The sequence below is a fragment of the Penicilliopsis zonata genome (assembly GCF_001890105.1).
Source record: "Penicilliopsis zonata CBS 506.65 unplaced genomic scaffold ASPZOscaffold_2, whole genome shotgun sequence".
Lineage (NCBI taxonomy): Eukaryota > Fungi > Ascomycota > Eurotiomycetes > Eurotiales > Aspergillaceae > Penicilliopsis > Penicilliopsis zonata.
Genome location: NW_019208912.1, coordinates 2,002,148 through 2,025,997, shown reverse-complemented (window position 1 = coordinate 2,025,997; position 23,850 = coordinate 2,002,148). Strand labels below are relative to the sequence as shown.

Genomic DNA, 23,850 nt, shown 5'->3' with positions numbered 1-23,850 from the left:
GAAATGGATAAACCCATTGCTCCGACGTCACCTGATATCAAGTCACATGGGAAGCTATCCCCTTTTAGGATGCTAGCAGAAAGAGGCAAGTGCAACAAACTTCCACTTCATCTTCGACCTCATCTTGTTTCTTCAGGCGAACTGCTTCATTCTACTTTAAAATTCTCTGACATGGAATATCTGCGAGACTTGGAAGGAGGCCAGAGCGCAGGGAAGCCTCTTGCACTTGACAGCGGGCTCAGTTACCAAAGCAATTGGGGATACAGGCCATAGTTTGCAGTTCAGTATGGAATATCAGCATACAATTTCAAACCACGATTCTCATTTGATCTTCATATAGGCAGTGTCGCGTTTATGCTTCCTCATTCGACTCCTGACGACGTGCCCTGCAGCGACATTTTTGTCATTGGTGTCTACGCTTTATATGTACTACCTTCATGCACCGCCTGCATAACACAGCAGCTGGGCGAAGGGCAAGATATATAAAAGCGGTGAATCCTGCAGGCCATGTACTGTTCTCTGCTTGTTCTAAGTGATCTGCTCAAAATGACAAGAACGTCAGTCCTCGACTCGGTTCAGGGAAAATCACCCTTCACCATCCACAACCTACCGTATGGAGTGATCACCACTGCAGACAACCCGGAAAGAAGATGCGCAACCGCATTTCGAGACGACGCCATTGACCTGGCGATTGTTCATGGGGATGGGCTGTTCCAGGATATCCCCGGTCTGGAAGCCAACGTCTTTGCTAGCGTATGTCCTCCCTGCCTATATAATAATGAAACAAATGCTTATTTTCTTGCTCTCAATAGGACACGCTGAATATATTCGCTGCCCTTCCTCACGAAACTCGCCAGAAAGTCCGTGGACGACTGATCGAGGCAGTTGAGACGAAGAGCATTTCGGCTGCAGCTGTGTTTCCCCTGAGCGACGTGCAGAACCATTTTCCGATGGCGACGGGGAACTTTTCCGACTTTTTCTGCTCATGGGAACATACTGTTAACGTAAGAGAGTTTGATATAGATCACTTGAACTGATTAACTCTTTTTGATAATGCGCTTTCTGACAATAATTGATAGTCTACAGAGGTAATGCTGGGAAAGCCAACCTTTATGCCGAACTGGTCGGTCATACCCACCGTCTACAATGGACGAACATCCAGCCTGGCCATCTCTGGCACCCCTATAACTCGCCCGTGCGGTGTTTTCCCGCAGGTCAGTGGTGAAGCGCAGAAAGGCGAAGTCCAGTTCCAGCCGGAAGGAGAGTTTGACTTCGAGCTGGAGATGGGTGTCTTCCTGTCGAAGCCCGTCCCCCGCGGTAGAAGACCTGACATGGCCAGCATCAAAGAGCACATATTTGGCTTTGTCCTACTAAATGACTGGTCCGCACGGAATATTCAGCAGTTCGAATCCCCCTTTCTGGGTCCATTCCACGCCAAGGGATCCGGTACTTCCATCTCACCGTGGATCGTGGCGCTGGAAGCCCTGGACCGTGTTGTCTGCCCGCGAGCGAGTGTGCAGAGTCCAGCACCATTGCGGCATTTACAGTGCCCGGAAGAGACGGAGGCAACTTTTGATATCCACGTTTTTGCAAAAGTTCTGCGTAAGCAGTTCCTTTATATTATGTGCCATGCGTGTTCTCTTAACATAGATTGATGGATTGCCTGCAGGTAATGGAACCCAGTATCTCTTCACTGAAGCGAATTTGAATGAACTCCACTGGACACCCTTCCAACAGCTCGTCCATCTTGGGAGCGCAGGTGAAGGACTGTCTACGGGAGATATTTTCGGCACAGGCACCATTTCCAGCTCTGTCAGTCCTCCCTTCATTTCCCTCGATTATTTTGTCCCAGAACAGACTTCTGACAGCTCTAGCGAACCAATTCCTCTGGCGAGAAAACTGGACTAGGCTGTATACTTGAGAGGAAACTGAGGAGGAACAAACTCTCTTCCCTTCCAGACGATATCGCCGAGACCTTCCTCCTGGATGGCGACGAGGTGGTTTTGGAAGGATGGTGCATAGACCGGGAGACTAGCGAGGTGATCCTGGGGTTTGGACAGTGTAGGGGGAAGGTAATGCCTGCATACAGGTCTGAATAGAGGGAATTAGTAAGTACTGCATAAAGGGTTCAATGGACATTCACTGTCATGTTGCCTTCTTCATTCACTTTATTTCTAGTAGGCCAGTGTATGCCTGATTTAAAATCTCTATATAAATTACGCCCTTCCATCTTCTTCTATTTCTTAACATTTTTTTTTCTTTCTACTATTCAAATATCCTCTATTATAGCTGTACTATCTACACTATTATTTGGATACTACCTTGTTCCATTCCCTCCTACCAACAGTCTCTTAGAATAACTAAAGGAGGTTTCTGGAGCATCCTCCCTTTATACAAGACCGTGATTTTTACCACTAGACCCCTGGCCAACTGGACCCCTATTTTTTTTCTTTTGATAGTCACCTAGAGTCCCTTGCGAATCAACTGGTCAACATTCATCTCTCAAGCCGCTATCAGGAAACCAGTCAGGAACTTTGACTCGATCACAAATTGGTATACCCCAGAAGACAGACCACGCAGTTTCTTGATAAGACCGGGGTCACCACCTTGACAATTGACTCAGTCTCATCTATGAGCTTAGCGCCATTCACAGTTTCGTGTCTATTGATTTAAGAATGAGACTTCCATATTAGAAGAAGAAAGTATCTTTACTTTGATACTCCTCAGCCGAGCCCAGCCCCGTCTCTAGATAAGTTGAAAATAACCACCCAGATCAGACCGTTTTGCCTTTATTTTCAACTATTGAACCCCAAATACACGACGTGGAGATGCCATCTTTGGATGCTCAACCATATAGCGTGACTATACCAAGAAATATCGAAGGGCAACTCCAAAGACAATCTGTAGACCATTCACGTCTCCTGCTCGGGGTGCACAAGCTCAGTGCCTTGCAAAGAAAGGCCCAGACATGATCTCAATCAGTTCAACTGAGTAAATATAATCGCGCCTGTGGAGGAATCTATGCCCCCAGAAGATTTTGTGTATTCATATGGCGAATATGATTACGACCAGAATGTTATTTCAGAAGAGAGCGGAGATGAGGTCAAAATGAGCAAGAAGAATGATCTAATGTGCGCTACAGTTATTTGACTGATGTTACAGGATTAATGACTCCATTGTGCCCTGCTAATTGTCTTGACAATTTCCAGTATCTGAGTGGTCGAGCAGCCCCTTCGACTCTGTGAATATAGATATCCACACCCATAGATACCTCCTACTGGAAGCGAGGAAGAGGAGACCGATAATGAGGATAGAATAGCTCTGAGATGACTCTAGCTGTATAGTAAAGTTTTGAGGCGATAGAGCACCTACCTCATGAATCCATTGGGGGCAACATTATTCCATAAAGATAAACGTTGCTGCAGGGGAACCTAAGCCTTTATAGGCACCCTTCATCTGTCACCGACGCGCTGATTGCATAGTGAAGGCAAGGCAAGCCATATTTCCATATTGGGCAGGCCCCAGGGAATAGGGATCACGTGATAATACACACTAAACCCATTTCAGCAAAAGATACGCCAGCTGCAGCCAGCCAATCAGCGGCTTCAGGAAGATAAAAGCACGGCAGGATCGCCTTGCTTCAGGTTCCTGTGCATGGCGGGGGTTAAAACTCTGTTGGAGAATGAATGATCTATAAAAGGTCAGAAATCCCCTGTAGGAATCTATCGGAATCTCCACTATCTCGAAATCAGAAAATCATTCAAGGGTCATCCTCACCATGACTGTTCTGCACCCCTTCGACCCCATCACCCCCGGGGAAATCACCTTGGCCGTCCAGGTGCTCGAGGCTGCCTTCCCCGGTGTGCCGCTGAGATACAAGCGGATCGACGTCAACGAGCCCATCAAGAAGGATGTCATTCCGTATATCGAAGCGGAGCGCCTGGGAAAGCCACTGCCGGCCAAGCCTGCGCGGCTGTTGCAGGCTCTCTTCCACCGGCGGGATACTGGAGCTTTCTACAAAGCTCTGTTGAATGCTGAGACTCGGAAAGTCATCTATGCGAAGGAACTTCCGAAAGCGGTGCAAGTAGGTCATTCATATATGTATATCAATATATATCAATAGATGATATATAAATATATATATTCCCCAGTGTCAGACAGTGTTTAACTGGCAAATGATCATAGGGACCGGTCGACGTGGACGAAATGATCGAGATCGAACAGCTGTGTCTGAAGCATCCGGCTGTTTTGGCCGAGGTGGCCAAGATGCAATTGCCAGAAGGAGTGACGGTCTGCAACGATCCGTGGATTTATGGCACCGACGACCCCAAGGAGAGCCGCCGCCTCTTTCAATGTTATATGTATATCGTCGCCGTCGACCACGAGCAAAACAACCACTACTCGCTGCCCTGCAGGTTCTCGCCGGTCTTTGACGGAATCACGCACGAACTGGTCCGAATGGACTACTTACCCGGTGGAGCAGACGCGCAGACTACCGAGACCCAGCCTTGGAAGCCTGTCGAGACGGTCCAGTACGCGCATGATCTGCTCACAGAACCGCTACGGACTGACCTGAAGCCGTACATTGTCCAGCAGCCAGAGGGCGCTTCATTTTCGGTCAACGGCAATGCCGTGTCGTGGCAGAAGTGGCGGTTCAGGGTTGGCTTCACTAATCGTGAAGGCCTGGTCCTGTATAACATCACCTATGATGGACGCAACGTGTTTTACCGTCTGTCAATGTCCGAGATGACAGTCCCGTATGGGGGTAAGCGAGTTCATCCATCTAAACGACAATAATACACCATTGATAAAGTACTGACATGCTTCTTGCAGATCCCCGGGCACCGTACCACCGGAAGCAGGCCTTTGATGTAGGCGATGTGGGATTTGGAATCACCGCCAACCAGCTCTCACTGGGCTGCGACTGTCTGGGCCATATTAAGTACTTTGATGGCTACCGAATTGATGCACAGGGAAAGCCGGTACAGCTGAAGAACGTTATTTGCATGCATGAGCAAGACAACGGCCTGCAGCATAAGCACACCAACTACCGATCCGGCGCTGCAACGGTCGTCCGCAACCGCCAGCTCGTCATGCAGATGATCTGCACTGTGGCCAACTATGAATATATCTTCGCTTTCATCTTCGACCAGGCTGCCAATATAGAGCTCGAAGTTCGCGCCACCGGCATCTTGTCAACCGTCCCATTTGATAACCAGAACGGCCAGACAGTCCCATTTGGCACTAATGTAGGACCGAATGTGCTCGCCCCGTTCCATCAGCACATGTTCTCCTTCCGTATTGACCCGGCCATCGACGGCTTCAAGAACACTGTGTATTTTGAAGACAGTGTTCCCATGCCCGTTGATGAAGCTTCCAACCCATATGGAGTTGGGTACACCACCGAACAGACTGTGCTGTCCACTGCGGGCTCTGCTGCGACAGACGTCGCGCGTCACCGCATCTTTAAGATCCGAAACGATGACTACATTAACCCTGTCACTTACAAACCTGTTGCGTACAAGCTGCAGGCTGCCCCGAGCCAAATGCTCCTTGCTCCCGCCGGCTCATTCACGAGCAAACGTGCCGAGTTCGCCACGCAGCCCATCTGGGTCACACGGTACCAGGACGACGAGCTCTTCGCTGCCGGTGAATTCACGAACCAGAGCAAAATTTCCGAGGGAGTCGAGAAATGGGTGCAGCGCAAGGATGCAACGGAAAACGAGGACATCGTCCTATGGCATAGTACGTTCTTACCCTGATGGAAAAAGATGGTTGGAGGTGAATAATACTAACCCAAATTTCAGCCTTCGGCTTAACCCATAACCCACGCATCGAAGATTTCCCTGTCATGCCTATGGAACGAATCAGCGTCATGCTTCGTCCGGATGGGTTCTTCACAAAGAATCCAGCTTTAGATGTTCCTGCGTCGACGCAGACGTTCAACAAGTCGACGCTGCATCCTGAGCCAGCACCAGCTTGCTGTGGGGGGGAGAAAAGCGCAAAGCTGTAATCACAGAATGCGGTGTTGAGGAGAATATAACATAGTAATTATGAAACGAGAGAGTAGTATGTATAGAGAGATCAAATTTACGGCCAGTCCCTGAACATATCCCTTTTCTTTCGCTAGAGTACTAGACTCCGAGGAACTGATTTAAAAGCTCCTCTGTCCCAGAGCACATGCCGATATCGACCATCTCTTCCAGTTGGCTAGACACGTCTCCCGGGACCAAGATCGGACCGTAGCCGCATTGATTTGGAGTTGATGCAGCAGTAGAAGTGGATGCGCGCACCAGCATTGACATCGTCGCGTTAGCAAGCATCTCAAAGGTATCTCGGTATGGTGCAGCCGCCTTCCATCTCTCTGCCATAATCACGAGCACAATAGTGCAGGCAGTACAGGTACTGGAGACCTCGTCTTGACGGACCGCTTCTCTCACTCCGGGGCTAGTGATGACGCAGTGGAGATAGGTTAGCCCCGCAAGAAACAGAATATGCAGTACGCCCCAGGTGTAGCTAACAGGGCTGTTGAGAAACAGCTTGCGGTATAGGAGACAGATATCTCGAGCAGCTTGACAGCATTCCATGTAGTTGGCAGTAGATTTACCCTGGCGGTCATTAACTAGAGCGCGGCGGTACAGAAGTAGTATCGAGTGGTTATAGGCTAACTGGAACCATTCGGCTGTACTGAAAGTTGAAAGCACCCCGGAGCTGGGTGGACGAGTTGAAGGCACGCACTCCAGCCAGCCATCGAGTTCCTTCTTAAAGGAGGGAAGTAGTTCATCTGTGTAGTGGTGCATGTTGATAGGTGTATTGACAGAATAGATTTGATCCTGGATGCGAGACCAGATGCGGCGTAGATGTGTGGTGTGGATAGCAGCGGACATAACAGTTGGGGGAGACTCAGGGAGAGATCGGGGGACGGTGATAAGACAAGTAGCTGTGATCATCTCATCGTCGATATCAAGAGGGAGCTGTTCAGTCTTAGTGATGGAGCAGCACAAGAGCAAATAGTAAAGGAGACAGAAGGTGGCCCCTACATCGACATCGATGTCCTTATCTGCAATCCCGAATGGGCGACCTAGTGTGATGGCGGCACACCGATCCAGGTTGTATGCCATCCAGAATACTCGCCGTTGCATTTCCATTTGCAGGTGATTTGGCTTTGCTTTGAACCGTTGCGGGTTACGGTGGTACCCCAACTCAACGCATTGACGCAAGGCCAAGCCAGAGAGACTCCTAGTCTGGTCAAACCCTAAAAGACCAAGTGTGGAGGAGGAGAAGGCCTGGTGAGACAAACCATACAGAAACCCCAATGCTACCTCGTAGACTGTACATAGCACAGCTCAGTATGGCTTGAACTCCCTCCAAACCGCCAAGTTGGATAACTGCATCCATATGCTCTTGGGCTGCAGCATAAAAACATTCCGGCGGACTGCAGATTGGACATGGGAGAATCAGTGTACCGACAGCATAGACCTCCTCAATTAGTCTCATTGTCGCCACCATCGTTTGTTCGTTTATCTCACCATGTTTACGAAAAAGCTTGCCACATAGCTGGTAACGACTGCATTATCCCGAGCGTCCATGACCTCCTCCTCCCAAGCCTCAAAGGTTGGCCGGTGGAAGATTGGATACTGGACTCGGTCAGCCGGAAGGAGGGAGAACACTACTGTTTTAGACCAAACTACTTGCCTGAGGTTGAATGTTGTCAAAGTATGCGTTGGACAAAACTTTCCCAAATTGACGACTTGGCAGCGGCGCTGGATCTGGCAAAGGCACTTCAAATAGCATTGTATCCCGTGCCCCTCCCATGGTGAATCCAGGGCCCTGACTGCGAATCTGGCGTAGAGAAGAAGAGACGACCCTGGAGAAACTAAAACCAGACGACGCTCCCAGGTAGTGTGACGACTGTCCGGCAGCATTCAAACACAGCAGGCCGATCTTCGAGGACAGATCATCGGAAGCTTCGGTACCAGCATGCAGCGGGCTAGACGTTGGCTCCAAGTCCCTCAAAAGATCAAGGCCAGAATCACTGGATGCAGACTCCTGATGAGATGTTTGCTGAGGGTCCAGTATCACGTCGGGGCGGACATCCCTGAGTAACCCTTCTAGCATGGCCACACGCTCTTCCAACGATCGGAGATAATTCCGTGGCTGGTGCCGTTTGGTAGCCGGATCTTCAATGATACATTCTAAACTATTATAAAGCTGGTCTTTCTTCAATTCTCTTGGAACTCTCTCTCACCTCTTCCTGCTCGCAAACAGTTTCGACACGTTGCCCCGACGGGATCGCACTGCATTTATCAGCCACAGGCACAACGCCAATCGGGGAAGTCCTTGTGTGTCTACCTTCTGTTTCCGGGCCTTACAGGCCACACAGGCCACTTGAGTGCGTGGACCAACGCGCAGTCTCTTTGCAGAAGCAGACATGGCAGAGGTGGTGGTTGGGAGTTGGACGCGGGGAAAGTGCTGGTGTCAGGTGATCTCTATAATCTCACTGCCTCAGGCACTAATAAGGCACCAACGGCGTGTTTGTGCCGATTTTCTGCGATTCTTCGGTTTCTACAGTAGAGGTTCTTCTACGCATTATAAGAGAAGGATATCCAGGCCCCGGATGCTCCCTGGGTTACTAAACAGCATTTCTATATGGATTCTATTGAATTCTATGTTGAAATATTGTTAATTGGTGCCACGGGAACCCCCGTGGTAAACAAGGTCTTGATGTTCTCCAAACATTCGATCTCGGCCTTTTGAAACGCCCCGTCGGTCAGACCTCCAAGATGAGGCTGGATGGTGCAGCGATCACATTCGAGGAAGAAGGGGCTGTGAGAGTTGATAAGTCAGAATCTGTGAAGACTTAAGCATCGGTAAATTGCTAATACTCACTTGACACTAGGTTCCCCGTCGAAAACATCCAGTCCGGCACGCTCAATCTTCCCACTCTGTAGAGCAGCAATCAGGGCTGACTCGTTAACGATCGCGCCACGGGCTGTGTTGATGAAGAAGACGCCATCTTTCATCTGGGCAAACTCCTTTTCGCCAATCAGACCGACTGTTTGGTCGTTGAGTGGACAGTTGACAGAGAAAACGTCGGATTGAGCGAGCAGCTCCTCCATTGTTGGGCAGTACGTTGCTCCTAACCGTTCTTCGTCCTCCACAGGAAGTCGCTGGCGATTATAATAGATGATCTTCATGTTGAAAGCGGCGGCCTTTCTTGCCAGATGCTAAGTTACAACGAACCATCAGTTATAAGTACCAGCGATCTGATATGGACAACATGAAATACCTTGCCGATCCCCCCCATGCCTAATATACCCAGTTTCAAGCCGGTTGGATCACGCGTCGGGGCTAGGGTACCTCTCCATTTGCCTTCTCGGGTCTGTTTCTCGCCCCGAGTTGTGTCTCGAAGAACCGCAAGGATGAGAAACATGGCCATGTCCGCTGTCGCTTCTGAGACAGCGTTGCGCGTGTTGCAGAACCACATCCCCTGCTGTGTCATCCAGGAAACATCGAATTCGTTATAACCCGCCGAGCAGGAGACAAGAATCTTGCAATCGGGTACTAGAGGACGCAGGAGCTCCTCGTCGAAGGGCTCATAGGGACCGATTCCCATTCGCACGAGCAGTGCTTGATATGGCCCGGATGACTGCACCTTTGCTGCTAGATCGGCAACGGTTTGTTTTCGGTCTGTTGGTACCAAAACCTGGTGCAGGTCAATCTAAACCCAAGAAATAATTTTGGCAGGGAATGTTATGGTTTTTGCACTCACATCGATCTCATATTCCTCCTGAAACTGTTTAACATATTCCTCACCTGCGAAGGCGGGATAGCCCAGCGCAAGAACCTTTGGCTTGACCATGTTGGCAATGGGGATGGGAAGTGATGCTCTCAGCTATGGAGTCTGTCCCTTTCGTCCACTATTTATCGGGGATGAGGGGATAGTAATCCATCGGAAGAATACGACACACCCCCGCACACAGCAACGCTATCTTCGGCACCCATCCGATGGTCCACGATAAGCCAGCAAAGGAAGCAAAAGAAAAGGATGGGTTTACGAATTGGATTCCCTCCATGCTTTGTATATTTTCAACGGTGACGTCAGACTCCAGTCTCTTGCTTCTGTGTGTCCTTTTGCTCTCCGAGGTTCTTATGATGCGCTAACGGGGGAATCCGACCGTGCGGGGAAGGGAGGAATTCCATCACTACTGATACAAAGACTCGTTTCATTCCTTCACGAGTGCATCAATCGATCGGCTAATCTTGTATGCTTATCTCTCAACCATGTCCGTAACCGCCACTATCACCACTGACACCCCGACTCGACTGGGCGGCGTTGAGGTCCCGCTGCACACGCCAGCCGCGGGGGGCAGCGTCCTCAATACCAACGTGGACGGATCCAGGCCGGTGCGACTGCATGAAGTGCCCTCCTTCAGCGACAAGCGAGAGCAGCAGAAATGGGCTAAACAGCAGATGGCGGGCGCTTTTCGCATTTTCGCCAAGTTGGGGTATGCCGATGGAGCGTCTGGACATATTAGCCTGCGAGGTACATGGATGGAAAGTGCATGGTATCGTTTCTAATACCACACTGACAAGGGAAAATAGACCCGTTGCGACCGGACTGTTTCTGGATCAGTATGGAATTTCTTATATTCTTTTGTATTGCTCGTGTCCGCGAGACTATGAACTAACAGATAGAAAGACCCGTATGCGATGCATTTCGGACAGATCACCGTCTCCGACCTGGTCCTGGTCAACGAAGAAGGTCAACCGGTAGAACCCACCAAGTATAAAATCAATGCTGCTGGATTCATCATCCATTCAGCCATCCACAAGGCGCGACCGGATATCAATGCAGCCTGTCATATGCATTCGCCCCACGGACGAGCCTGGTCGAGTTTCGGAAGGCCCATTGAAATGTTGAACCAGGGTGAGTAGAAGAGATAAAAGAAGAATTCAAGTCTGCATGACTGATTAGTCTCTAGATTCGTGCATGTTCTACAATGATCTCGCCGTGTATGAAGGATTCGGCGGAATAGTCCTCGCCAAAGAAGAGGGCCAACATATTGCCGATGCTCTCGGACCAGTGAAGAAGAACGCCATCCTCCAGAATCACGGGTATGCCTGTCATTCAATAGACAAGATTCAGTATTTGATTAATTATATGGATTTTCTAGAATCCTTACCTGCGGCGAAACCATCGGCGAAGCAGCCGCCTTCTTCATTGCGCTCGAGCGAGCCTGCCAGACACAGCTGCTCGCCGAAGCCGCTGCTGCCAACGGGCTGCAGAAACGGTATGTGGGCGACGTCGAAGCACAGTATACCAAGGAGTGCTCTGGGTCGCCGGCGTGCATGTACATGCAGTTCCTGCCGGAATATAACCTCATGGTCAAGGAGACGGGGGGCGAATTTCTACTGTAACTTGTTGAAATCAGATATCGTTACTCAAGTCTCGTATTCAGTTTTGTTTTTTGTATCTCACTTGACCCTGGTAGACTGTATTTGAAAGGAGTGTTTACTGTTTTCTTTCAAAGAGGCATACGCGAATGGAATACGTCTGGCTAGGAGGGAAGAGTATTTACGAAGAAAGTAGGGTGTTATTCTAAGATCAAAAACGGATGCCATTCATTGACAAGAGTACATTGACGGGTGAAAATCCCCAATGGAGGAGACAGCAAGGAAGTCATGTTGTCAGAATGCATAACCGTTGCAAGAAGCCATCTCCTAGATCGTGGTCTTGACCTTACATTGACTCTTCGTCGCTGAGCCCGACCGATGCCGGTTTCTCATCTGGAACACCGGAAGTCGAAGAACCGCCGGCTTGCAAAACAGGCTGCGGGACGCGCGAGATGGCAGAGGCTACGTAAACCAGCAGATCAACCGCATATCCAGGCACCTTGCGCAGCACCTCCTGGAAACCCTCATCCATCATTAGCTTGTGGAACCATGGGAAGGTCATCTTGACGATGAGATTCTGCAATTCCTTCATGTATCTGGACTTCGAGTTAAAAATCACGGTGGCTACCTCGAGAACCGCGGCATAGGAATTGCCGAGATGGAATTCAAAGGCGTGCATGAAGTGTCTCTTGGACTCGGACCGAAGTTGCTCGATCTGCAAGATGCTGGCTGCCAGAAATATCGCAGAGTGGAACGTAGCAGGCTGCAGGTTGGGTCTGATGGTCGCTCCAGTAGTCTTCGCTACGGTGCAGATACTGTCATAAGATCGACTGTAGAGGTAATCGATCGACGAACGGATTGCAAAGACAGGTACGTCGTCATTGGGGATGGTGAACGCCACAACAGAGTCCTTATGGGCCCGTTAGCTCATTTTCTGTGTGCTCTGCCTACTTGTCGGAGTAAGAAGACATTGAGAAGGACTTACAGCAGGCCACCTTCCAGCCAAATCGTTGATGGGAGGCGAGACGGGACAGACTATATGCTTGTGGGCGCAATAGTCCATTTCTCTGGTTCTGATGATGAGATCGAATCCCTTTCCCTGGTTTCCCTGCTCAGGAGCCCTGCAGCCGTCAATCCTGAAGACCTGGCTTCTCTCGATTTTCGTCGTGGGGTGGTGGAATAGTGAGCTTACAAGAAGAGCATATTTCCCCCTCTAACTTGGGGCAAAAGACGAGAGAGATATAGAGGCTGGCCATGGCTGATGCCCGGCATCATATCCACGTTAACAATTTTATTAATATCCATGATGTTGATATTAATCTTTTGACATGTTGCCAGAGGAGAGAATAAAGGAAAGAAGGAGAGAGAGAGACTGAAGAAATTTTTTTTCATTATATATGAATTTTTTAGGTATATCAGCATCGGCATCAAGACCTTGGTGCTGTTGTTGTAGTATGGTGAGGGGCGCCGGCGAGGGGCTCTTTGCTCTCAGATAGAAGTGAGATGTGAATAGGAGTGCACCCTGGCATCTTATAATATTTAATTTTAGATACTTAGGACTTGGTGCTTAAGAATTTTCTTTGATGGCAGGTCCTCATCTAGAAACTGCTTTTTGTTGGTATGGTATAGCTAGATATTAAAGAATCATTCTTGATTTTTATTCTTCTCTAGAAGTACCTCCACCTTGGACTTCTTCAGATTAAAGTCTTTTAGACATTCAAGATACACTACACAATAGCGAGTACCTAAAGGTATACATCTATTATAGTTAATATAATCTTATATTATTGTACTCACTACTGTCCTATGCTGACCATTACTACTAGATATACCCGGTAGAACATGGTCTAGGCGATTACAAAGGCTAGAAGAGCTCAACTGATTGGCGACTATCCTGCTGCCTAGAAATGCTCTTGATAAGCCTGACATTACCCCCTACTTCCTGACACTCCTCAGTAAAATGTCTCCGCTGAGGTTGGCCCCCGGCCACGAAGACGACGAACCCGTCCGGCTGCTGCAAGAGACGCTCGAATACACGACATCCCCTGAGAACTACCTCATTCAACGTCTCGGACAAGATGTCGTCACCCAGCGCTCGTCCTTGCTGAGCATCCCGACCGAGCTGATCGACCGCGACGGCTACGGGCGCGGCGTGCACAAGCAGCACTTCGAACAGCACATCGCCACGCTCCTCGGCAAGACAAAGGGGACATACTTCATCACGGGGATCCAGGCACAACTCGCGGCGATGAAGATCTGGTGCGACCGGGCCAACAACCAGCGCGTCGCGTGGCACTGTCGCTCGCATCCGGAGACGGCGGAGAGCAACGCATACGCCGAGGTGTTCCAGCTTCAGCGCAGCTTCATCGGGACGTCTCCCGTCCACGTCCCGACGGTCGCAGATATCCAGGTCGTGACACGTCGACCGGCAGACGAACGACCCGCCGTCATCCTGCTGGAGCTGCCGAACCGCCATCTCGGATGCCAGACGTACCCCTACGACGACCTCGTGCAGATCTCGCGCCTGTGCCGAGCGGCGAACATCCGGCTGCATCTTGACGGGGCGCGATTGTGGGAGATCCAGCCCTTCTACAACAGACCCTTTGCGGACCTCGCCCGCCTCTTCGACTCCGTCTACGTGAGTCTCTACAAGGGCCTCCGCGGCACGGTCGGCTGTGTCCTCGCCAGCTCCGACGCTGCCTTCATGGCCGAAGCCGCGCTCTGGCAGCGCAGACTCGGCGGCTGGATGGTCACCTCCTACCCGGTCCTCATCGACTGTGAGCGTGCCTTCAACCTCAACATCGGCACGTTCGAGCGCAAATGGCGCAAGATGTGCGCCGTCGCTGCGGCCATCGTCCAGGCCACCAAAGACTTCACCACCTCCGACGGCCGTCCCATCGTCTACTTCACCCCGGAGGTGCCCACCTGCTGCCAGGTCCACACGCATATCCGGGGAGTCACCCGGGAACGCCTAGCTGCAGCCAGGGACGAGGTCGAGAGGGATCTGGGTCTCAGTGTGTTTCCGTGGACGCTGCCCTCGCCATTCATGCATGAGCTGGATCCAGACTGGGTCTTGGTAAACGGGGATCCTCTGGCCGTTCAAGGGATGGATCAATATTTCGAGTGGTCGATCACGGACAAGAATGTCGACATTCCAGATGCCGTTTTTGCGCAGGGTTGGAGGGCTATTGTCACTGTTCTTTTTGCATAATACTGAATGCTTCACAATATAATATTTTCACCATTTCATTACTCTTCCTTGAATATTCTTGCTCTAAGCAACTATCTGCATCTAAGGACACCCTTTCCCCTCCTAACCCACACATTCATCTAAAACCATAGCCACTAGGTAAATACTTTTTATAGTCTTCTTTTCTCTCAAAGGAAGCCCTATATAGTCTTCCTAGAGGGTAAGATGCTAGGCGGAATTATTATCATGTATAGAATGTCAATAAAAGGGCTCTAATATAGGGCTATAGGTCCAGACTAGGTAGTTTCACTAGCAAACCAGCATCCCTATAAATCAAGTACATCATATACTGTACCTTGACTATTATGTGATGACAGTAAGGGGATTAGCATATCACAGTCCATCAAGACACTTTGTACATTTCGGTTTCTTCCTGGATGAGCCTTCATTTCAAGTACTTATAAAGCAGTACTAGAGCACAGGATCTTGTCAATAATACCCCAGTCACAACTACTGTAAGTATAGCTATGATTGACTATTCACCATCTTTTGCTGTATAGATATTTATCAATATAGTAAGAAGCCCGGCTGCAGCATTTGGAAGGGTCGGCCTACTTTGTCAGTAGTCTGACTCCCATATCTTTAAGGGTTGGAGCCCATATATAAAGAGGTGATTGACAAGCCAGATGTAATTTCATCTCTACTTCCAAAAAAGTCCCCAAAGTATTCCGGCTCCGAACGTTGAGTGTCCTGGACGGCTACTCTCGGTTATTCAAGGCGGATCGGCGAGCCGACTGCTTGACGCCACGGCCCACGGGAAAAAAACAAGGGAAGATAAAAAAAAAAGCAAAAACAAGCTTAATGCCTTAGTTCTGACACTCGGAACTGACGGATGGCATTCCTAACCTAATGAGAACAGGGAGGATGGTGAGTGCTTATCAGCCCAGGGCCAAAACCTGCAGGTTGATGGGTTTCTTAATCAGCCACAACGCCGAGCGTACCCGTCCTGGCGACGATGAAGTTGGACAATAACGGATACCATTCCGCGTTCCACATGCACGTTGTATGCGCTGGACAGTGGTCCTGGTGGGTTTAGGGACTGACTCGCGGGTTCTGTGGCTGTACCTTCGAGGCTCATATAACCCGGAACTGACGGCCGTGCTCGGCAAGACACGGGAAACTGTGATGGAGATGCCGGAGATTTTTTATCTAACGTGTTCAACCACCATGCTAGTGATATCACAGAATGGGGGCAGAAAGCAGACAGCGGAAAGAAAAGGACAAGGTCCACTTTTTTCCTTTCCCCCTGGAAGGGTGTCGGGTTGTGGGAATGGACTATAATATAAGGTCGTGATGGAGTACCCAGGTAGGTCCTGTCAGAATTCGATCAGTCAGTTGGATCCTAATCGCCTCTGGTCAGCAAAGAATGGAAGGAAATATCCATGGTACCGACCCGATCGGCACAGAACCGTATCATTCCGATAAGGAGCTTGCACGCTACCGAACGATGGAAGACATGGACGATTCAGAAGTCGCATATTCATCTGATGCAACAGCTGCAGGCGAAACTTTGCAACCGGTGGAATTATCACGAATCGAGACCTCACGGCTGCAACAGAGGGTGACCGTCGGGTCGACACGAGGCCCAGTGCCACAGGATCAATGGCTGCCCATGGGAGGAGGGAAGCAATACCCGCGCATGCTCCCTGACCCAGAGGAATACGTGGTGGAATTCGATGGCCCGGATGATCCATTACATCCTCACAACTGGCCGATGAGCAGGAGGTATGCTATTCTGTTCCACCTCCTTCCCTCTCCTCATGGCACTTCCTTATGCTGATGCTACTCGTCGATGCAGGGCTGTAATGGCAGGGATTCTCTGCTTTTCAACGTTTGCCGGAGCCTTTACCAGTGCCATCTTCTCCACAACAGCCGCTCAGGTCAGCGAAGAGTTCAATGTGAGTGAAGAAGTCAGCATACTTGGTGTCACCCTGTTTGTGCTGGGTTTTGCTGCCGGCCCGACCTTCTGGGCGCCAGCATCCGAGCTCATCGGCCGACGGCTACCGCTGTGTGTCGGGCTCTTCGGCAGTTCAATCTTCACCCTTGGATCTGCGGTGGGCAAGGACATCCAGACAATCATGCTGTGTCGGTTTTTCAGCGGTGTCTTTTCCGCCAGCCCACTGGCAATCGTCCCCGCTACATTTGCGGACCTCTTCAACAACCGACAACGAGGCGTGATCATGTCGGTATTCTGCATGGCGGTCTTTGTCGGACCCTTCGCGGCCCCCTTTGTCGGGGGATTCATTGCCACGAGTCCACTAAGATGGCGCTGGACGCTATACATCTCTGCCATCATGCTGTTTACCAGCTTCATGCTCCTCCTCGTCTTATATAAGGAGACTTACGCCCCCGTCATCCTAGTTAATAAAGCATCAACCTTGCGACGCCAGACACGCAATTGGGGGATTCACGCCAAACAAGATGAAGTCGAAATCGACATTCATGAGCTGGTTCAGAAGAACTTCACACGGCCCTTGCGAATGCTCATTACGGAGCCAATTCTGCTCTTGGTTTCACTCTATATTTCTTTTGTGTACGGCCTCATCTATGCCCTCTTGGGAGCGTATCCCGTCGTCTTCGAAGGAGTGTATGGGATGAGTATGGGGGTGGGAGGTCTAGCCTTCAACGGGCTGATCGTCGGTGAGCTCGTGGGAGGCGCCTATGCATTGTGTCTGCAGAAATCATATGCCCTCAAGCTTGCCGCCAACAACAACCGGCCCATCCCGGAATGGCGTCTTCCTCCGGCGATCTTGGGCGCGGTTATGTTCACAATCGGCATGTTCTGGTAGGCCTTCCCCTTCTTGCTCCCTTTATAAGTTCTTTATATTGATTGATACTTGCTTGCAGGTTCGGTTGGACGGGGTACACCTCCTCCATCCACTGGATGGTACCGACCGCCGCCGGGGTGTTTATCGGATTCGGTAGCTTCTGCATCTTCCTGCAGTGCTTCAACTATATCGTTGACTGCTATCCCACCTTGTAAGCGTCTCTCCTGTCTATTAGCTAATTCTATCGACGTTCAATTGGAAAGAAAGAAAGCTAACTCGTCGACTAGAGCGGCTTCCACCATTGCGGCCAACACCATCCTGCGATCGGCGATCGGGTGCTCGTTCCCTCTCTTCTCAAAACAGCTCATGGAGAACCTGGGTGTGCAGTGGGCTGGGACCCTGTTGGGCTGTCTGGCAACAGTGATGATTCCCATCCCCGTTGTATTTCGTATATACGGACCATGGCTGCGGGCGAAGAGCCAGCTGGCAGGCTCTGCAGCTGTCTCGACCAAAGGATGTGTATAAAGCAATCAGTTATATATAATGAGAAACGAATTGATAGACTGAAGTGTCTCTTGTAGCTTAACAAGAGGAACTTGAAGTTTTCTTCATATCAGAGAAAGAAAAAGTCGGTGAGTTTCGCGGTCATGTGAGGCAACGCGTGACTGGCACTGCTGCGACCCCTTAAGAGTCAAACTTCGACAGACGAACAGATAGAAGATGGTTTCGCAGACGTCGTGGAAACGAGAGCTTTGCCATTTGATGAGAGATCTGAAGAAGACGGAATTCTCCGTCGAAAATACCCAGACTCCCGTCAATGATAGCCATGGGGAGGAATTATTCTCAGTTTGTGAACCCGAGAACACAGGGCTGCTCTTTCTGACACAGAAGCGGTATTCTATTCAGCTGGACAGCTCTATTTTTTGTCTATGCATCATAGGTACGGAGGAGAGGAAAGCTGCATATTTTTAGGCGCCAAGAACAACTCATCACACCCTCAGCTAGCCATTCCACCAGGTCTACGACTAGCGAATAACCGAGGCGAAGCTCAGCCAGCTACCCACCACGGCATAAAAAGGCGAGGCTAGACGCTACTAGCTGTCTCAAACGATGCAGAAACCGCACGCTGTCACACTCCGTCTCCAGCATTCATCAAGGAGATCGAAGGGGGGAAAAAATGACGACCGAGAGATTTCCCGGCTTTACGAGCCTGAATAATCGGACATGGCTGTTTACGCCTGATAACCCGACTCCCGGAGAACTGGTCATTGTGTGTAGCTGGACGGGCGCGCGCCCACAGCACATTATCAAGTATCTTACTCTCCACAGGACTACTGTCGCAGTCGGGGCTCGGATCTTGCTGGTTGAGACGGCGGCAGCGATGCTGGTCAGCTCTTACGCGCACCAGCGAGCGACGATCCGACCTGCCGCCCAGGTCGTGCGGGAGACGCTGGCAGAGGGTGATTCACCGAGGATCATGCTACATCTCCTGTCGAACGGCGGATGTCTCAGTGCCGTGCAAATGCTTCTCGAGCTTCGGGGGAATTCCACAAACCGCCTACCTCTTGTGGGGATGATGCTCGACAGCGCGCCAGACGACAAGACCTACTGGCAAACACACAAGGGGATCGTGACAGGGCGACGCCCTTCATCCCGCCTCGCAGCTTCGGTCCTAGCGCATGTTGTCTTACTTCCGATCTGGACGGGGTTTGCACTGGGGAAAGAGAACCCCCAAAGCGCGATGTGCAAGATCCTACTGGATGGGTCGTTAATAGCCGGAGTACCGTCTAAGAATGAAGCGGGAGTCTCGGTCTGCTACATTTACTCCAAGACGGACACGCAGATCATCTGGAAGGAGGTGCACGATCATGCCCTCGAGGCTCGGAACAAGGGCTGGGAGGTGGAGGAGATTGTCTATGATGATACCGGGCATTGCGCGCATCTCTCTGCAGATGAGAAACGATACACGGATGCCTTGAAATGGTTGTGGAGTCAGCCAACTCAGCGCTCTTCCAAATTATAATCATTCGTGATCTGCGGAAGGGAGACTTTATCTATATATGGAAGGATGATAGTGTTTTCTCAATGATAGAAGGCGAATAGAATTGATGGACTGTATCTAGCTACTGATAATATATAATTGGTTCTTACAATGAAGCTTATACAGCTGCGTTGGGCAGCTCTTGATGGAAGCACAGGGAGAAGCCAATAAAGTCGCAGAAAGAGACCCTGAAAATGGGTAATTATGTAGATCATAACAAGCGGAAAATAGATGGCCCTCGATTTCGAAAACTTGGCATAGTAGAGGGGTGAGATGTGTGTAATATTGGTGACTATTGATGGGAGGATAGAGGGAATGTGTAGAGATAAACCTCTAGGCATAGGAGTATGTTAAATCCCCATGAATGACGGTAGATAGACTCAATGAACCGCAACATGATGAAACGAAATAGATGAATATATTCCTCGTATATATGATTACGCCTCCAGTGTGATGACCTGAGAGACAAGTCCAGCTGGGATCCATCTATCAGACAATTTATTTGACCTTGGAAACCTCAATCTCGTCCTGTGTATTTCCATCAGCATCAAAACGACCCCAGTTAGAACAAGTATGAACTCACCCCAAACTCGCCAGGCATGACCAATCCCTTAATAATCCAGCTCTCCCAATCAGCATGCCCCCGCACATACTCACGATACCCTGGTGCCCCAGGCCGGATCATGTTATCAGCCACGATGAGAGATCCGGTGCCGAGCAGCTGGAGCTCCTCGCAGACCTTCAAGTCGGGGACGTAGAGACTCTCATCGTGATCGAGGAAGAGGAGGTCGATGGTATTACCACCACCCAGCTTCCCCTCATCGCTGAGCCTCTTGAGGGACCGGGCGGCTGGACCGACGACGACCTTAACAATATCACTCAGACCCGCCAGCTCGATGAAGTTCATCGCAATCGACGCGACGAGCGGGTCAAACTCCAGACTCCACAGTCTAAGGTTCGACCTCTGCTCGGGCGAGGCAGCGGCGAGCATCGCCTGGGCAAACGCAATAGCAGAGTAGCCTACATACCCGCCCAACTCGACCACGACGGCTGGCTTGTGCGTAGCGATGAGGTCGGCCAGCTTGGGCCCCTTGTCGCTCCCGATGCTGATCAGGAAGTCCTGCTGGGCGGCGAACTCATCCATCGCACCCATCAGCGCCGAGGGGTTACCGCGTAGATCCTCCAGGGAGGGCAGCGAGTAGATATGGCGCAACAGGGCGGCTTCACGTCCATCGTGAGACTCTGGGTAGTCGTCGTCGTCGTACTTGCGGAGGGAGGGGTACTTGGCACACAGCTCGTCGGAGAAGGACATGATGAAGGATGGTAAGTTCAAGGTACTTGGTAGAACCTTTCGCTTGAGAGACGTAAGCAGTAGTAAGTCAGATGAGAAAGGGGGACTCGAGGGGGGGGGGAAAAGGAGGGAAAAAGCAGGATTCGGTTTATATACGCTGGCCTGCTGACTGACTTAGGGCTCAGGAAGGGTCCCTTTTTGGCTTAGGGGAAGGATTCCTTAGGCGTCGGTGTGGGGTCACCCCGAGGGTGATATTTCGCTTTTGATTGGCTAGAGACAGCTCAACACGTGATATTACCGGAAAGAGAGTTAGGGCAAGATTCTTAGGGCACGCCCCTTCCCCTCTTGTATCGCTTCTTCCTGCCAATGCCTTTTGTTATTCGAGTCGTTGCTTACTTGGTGTGTTTCATACTGAACAGAAACATATTATTCATCATTGACCACGTTTATAACAAGGGCGTCTCAAGAGACAGCTAGATGTCCTTCAAAAACCCAACTTCAATCACCCTGTCGGGGGGAATCCGCAGATTGGCCATCTTATTTCTGGTGTTGTGTCGAATCCACAGGAAAACGCGCAGAAGAAGTTTCCGGAACAGGTTCGTCTCGTCTTTGATCTTCATGTCCTCCTTTCCGAGAATGTAAAGGATTTTGTGGGCGTATGCGGCCTCCAGTCTGACCACCTCGGGATGAGCCGATTTCTCTGGCGGATTGTCCGAGTCGGTGTTGGAGATGCCGTCGGGCGTGGTTTTCTCATCGTTGAGCAGGTATCGGCGTACCTGCTCCACGATGATCGAAGCTAGGTCGGGCGTGATAATCTCATCGTTGTATCCATATCTGACGACTAGACGATAGCAGTTGGGGATGGCGAGCCGCGACACCGCATACCGATCCTCGAACGCGACGTACGGAACCTCCAGCGGCCGCAGGTGGAAGAAGACGGATACCTCGGGGATGGCCGTGAGCTTGAGTACAAAGTTGCTGAAAACGATCGGCGTCGTTTCCCCGGCCTTGTCGAAGAAAATCCCTAGCCCGCGAGTCGTACTGATTGAGGTACCATCGAACCGGTCGGTCAGACGGAGCTGCCCATCAGATGTGCTAGCAACAAAATGCGAAGTCGGGAACCGATCCTCTGCCTCTGCCGCCCACTGCTGCTCCTTGCCGAATCTCCACAGCAGAAGAATCATGGCCAAAACTGCTGCCAGGGTAATGGTGAACCAGGCGCCCGCGGGGACCTTGTTCAGCGCCGAAGAGAGATACGCTCCGTCGAGGCACGCAATGGTCAGCCATGGAAGGAAAACCATGTACGGGCTCACGCGCCAGACAAACATGGCCGCCAGCGAGACCATACAAGTGTCGAAGAATGTGACGAACATGACGCATACACCATATGCATTGCCGAGAGAGGTGGTCTGGACCACTGTTAGAAACCGAAACCCAATCATCCTTACAAGAATGAAGGAAAGCAAATTCAAGGCTTACGTTGTTATAAATCGAGGCGATAAGAATGGTACCGATCATCAACAGCCAGTTTGCGATCGGAATATAGAGCTGTCCGTGGAAGGTGTCCGACGTATGAACAATTTTGATTTGAGGGAAGTACGAAAGCTTCATTATTTGGGACAGAAGCTACTTCAAGTCAGCGAAAGGAAGATATCAAACGACGGAGCAATTGAATCCAGAATACCTGAAAGGTCGCGGTAATGATGGCCTGTGAAGCAACAATTGCTGCAAGGATTGCAATGACCAAGGCCGGATATATAGTACCCGGTGGTGCTGCGTTGAAGAATGGGTTTGAGTAGGCTTCTGGGTGGACGCTGATATATGCAGCTTGGCCAATGTATGCCAACAAGAGACACGGGAATGTATAACAAAGCCAGCTCAGCTGAACAGCCCGACGGCTGAAAGCTCCTAGATCCGCAAAGAGGGCCTCCACGCCGGTGAAGGCAAGGAGCACGCCTCCTAGCATCCTCCAGCCTTCACGCCTGTGTCGGATCAAAAACTCAAAGGCGTACCCGGGATTGAAGGCCTTGAAGACAGTCGCATCATAGTTGACCAGGTTATAAACGCCAAAGACAGCGTTGAACCCAAGCCAGATGATGATGATCGGGGCAAAGGCAAAGCTAATCTTGGTGATCCCTAGCGGCTGGATCAAGAAGAGGAGAACGAGAATAGCGTCGGTGACGCCGACGATCGTGCTCTTGGAAATGTTCGGCGAGACGACTTCGATGCCTTGTACGGCCCCTAGAACCGATTGTGCCGGGGTGAGGAGGCCATCCGAGAAGACCATCGTCACCGCCAGTACCCCCACCACCTTGAGGATGCCTCTAGCGATTCCGCTTGACTCGAGAGTGTGCCGGACGCGCTTACCGGCCCATTCGAGATCGCCCGAGCGATGCCGCTGGATCTGCACCAGCGACGATTCTCTGGGATCCCGATGGGTTATGTTCATCTGAGACAGAAAGAAGAATCAACCACGGATCAACCTCCTAGCGTCGTCTGGTAGCGGTTATACATACATAGCGAGAGAGCAGGGAGTACGTGCTGAAAGTTCCGCCCTCTCCGTCATTGTCCGCACGCAGGATGACAAGCACGTACTTGACGGTGACCATCATGAACAGACTCCAGATAATGATGGACAGCACGCCGACAAGGTCCCGATGGGACGGCGGTGCGGTGAAAGTGGACGAATAAACATACAGTGGGCTCGTGCCGATGTCGCCATAGATGACGCCGATAGACTGGTATGCGAGCCACAGCAGGACTTTCCCCTTGAAGACCTGTTTCTGCTTGAAATCACCCGGTTTGCGCAGCACGGGATCTTCATCTTCGAGGTGCGAGCGAATGTTGTAGATCCCGTCCGACGTCGGCTCTCTCTGCACTCGATCATCGGCAATCGTGATGGTCGTTTCCTTCATGGTGGGCGGGAGTCAGGCGCCCTGCAATTGGCGGTGCTCTAGAACGAAAGAGCCGGTTATACCATCGGGAACGCGAAAGGAAATAACGAGAAGTCTTTATATACTGCCTCGTATCATGAAGGTGAGCCCGGCAGTCTTATCATTGCGTAAATGTGTCTGTCATTCCTCGGATGAAACTGACAGACATG

General features: G+C 50.7%; 10 protein-coding genes across 10 annotated transcripts; 6 read left to right on the top strand and 4 right to left on the bottom strand.

Moving 5' to 3' along the window:
* Nucleotides 1-546: 546 nt before the first annotated feature.
* On the top strand, nt 547-2,099 carry ASPZODRAFT_59507 (hypothetical protein; the record flags this gene model as incomplete). The annotated part of the gene is made up of 5 exons (XM_022728855.1): nt 547-753; nt 813-1,004; nt 1,080-1,602; nt 1,670-1,812; nt 1,875-2,099. 5 exons carry the CDS (start codon nt 547-549, stop codon nt 2,097-2,099), a joined length of 1,290 nt encoding a protein of 429 aa, XP_022584861.1.
* Nucleotides 2,100-3,778: 1,679 nt separating this feature from the next.
* ASPZODRAFT_13434 (hypothetical protein) lies at nt 3,779-6,013 on the top strand (the record flags this gene model as incomplete). Its single annotated transcript, XM_022723503.1, has 4 exons — nt 3,779-4,084; nt 4,186-4,765; nt 4,834-5,745; nt 5,808-6,013. The coding sequence occupies 4 exons, from the start codon at nt 3,779-3,781 to the stop codon at nt 6,011-6,013; spliced, it is 2,004 nt and encodes a 667-aa protein (XP_022584860.1).
* Nucleotides 6,014-6,134: 121 nt separating this feature from the next.
* ASPZODRAFT_58113 (hypothetical protein) lies at nt 6,135-8,433 on the bottom strand (the record flags this gene model as incomplete). Its single annotated transcript, XM_022728746.1, has 7 exons — nt 6,135-6,974; nt 7,041-7,244; nt 7,297-7,479; nt 7,530-7,642; nt 7,692-8,195; nt 8,249-8,297; nt 8,353-8,433. The coding sequence occupies 7 exons, from the start codon at nt 8,431-8,433 to the stop codon at nt 6,135-6,137; spliced, it is 1,974 nt and encodes a 657-aa protein (XP_022584859.1).
* A 233-nt stretch (nt 8,434-8,666) lies between these two features.
* ASPZODRAFT_139651 (hypothetical protein) lies at nt 8,667-9,862 on the bottom strand (the record flags this gene model as incomplete). Its single annotated transcript, XM_022724576.1, has 4 exons — nt 8,667-8,826; nt 8,890-9,227; nt 9,290-9,721; nt 9,773-9,862. 4 exons carry the CDS (start codon nt 9,860-9,862, stop codon nt 8,667-8,669), a joined length of 1,020 nt encoding a protein of 339 aa, XP_022584858.1.
* Nucleotides 9,863-10,473: 611 nt separating this feature from the next.
* On the top strand, nt 10,474-11,421 carry ASPZODRAFT_58076 (hypothetical protein; the record flags this gene model as incomplete). The annotated part of the gene is made up of 5 exons (XM_022728742.1): nt 10,474-10,546; nt 10,606-10,635; nt 10,703-10,930; nt 10,986-11,118; nt 11,178-11,421. 5 exons carry the CDS (start codon nt 10,474-10,476, stop codon nt 11,419-11,421), a joined length of 708 nt encoding a protein of 235 aa, XP_022584857.1.
* A 2,118-nt stretch (nt 11,422-13,539) lies between these two features.
* On the top strand, nt 13,540-14,878 carry ASPZODRAFT_128961 (hypothetical protein). Its single transcript, XM_022722163.1, has one exon. The coding sequence runs from the start codon at nt 13,646-13,648 to the stop codon at nt 14,606-14,608; it is 963 nt and encodes a 320-aa protein (XP_022584856.1). The 5' UTR covers nt 13,540-13,645; the 3' UTR covers nt 14,609-14,878.
* A 1,225-nt stretch (nt 14,879-16,103) lies between these two features.
* Nucleotides 16,104-17,940, top strand: ASPZODRAFT_149690 (hypothetical protein; the record flags this gene model as incomplete). Its single annotated transcript, XM_022725514.1, has 4 exons — nt 16,104-16,372; nt 16,446-17,432; nt 17,495-17,626; nt 17,703-17,940. 4 exons carry the CDS (start codon nt 16,104-16,106, stop codon nt 17,938-17,940), a joined length of 1,626 nt encoding a protein of 541 aa, XP_022584855.1.
* Nucleotides 17,941-18,592: 652 nt separating this feature from the next.
* ASPZODRAFT_139646 (hypothetical protein) lies at nt 18,593-19,438 on the top strand (the record flags this gene model as incomplete). The annotated part of the gene is made up of 1 exon (XM_022724575.1): nt 18,593-19,438. One exon carries the CDS (start codon nt 18,593-18,595, stop codon nt 19,436-19,438), a length of 846 nt encoding a protein of 281 aa, XP_022584854.1.
* A 516-nt stretch (nt 19,439-19,954) lies between these two features.
* Nucleotides 19,955-20,768, bottom strand: ASPZODRAFT_149689 (hypothetical protein; the record flags this gene model as incomplete). Its single annotated transcript, XM_022725513.1, has 2 exons — nt 19,955-19,984; nt 20,040-20,768. 2 exons carry the CDS (start codon nt 20,766-20,768, stop codon nt 19,955-19,957), a joined length of 759 nt encoding a protein of 252 aa, XP_022584853.1.
* Nucleotides 20,769-21,220: 452 nt separating this feature from the next.
* On the bottom strand, nt 21,221-23,662 carry ASPZODRAFT_58010 (hypothetical protein; the record flags this gene model as incomplete). Its single annotated transcript, XM_022728735.1, has 4 exons — nt 21,221-22,156; nt 22,227-22,373; nt 22,432-23,196; nt 23,264-23,662. The coding sequence occupies 4 exons, from the start codon at nt 23,660-23,662 to the stop codon at nt 21,221-21,223; spliced, it is 2,247 nt and encodes a 748-aa protein (XP_022584852.1).
* Nucleotides 23,663-23,850: the final 188 nt, after the last annotated feature.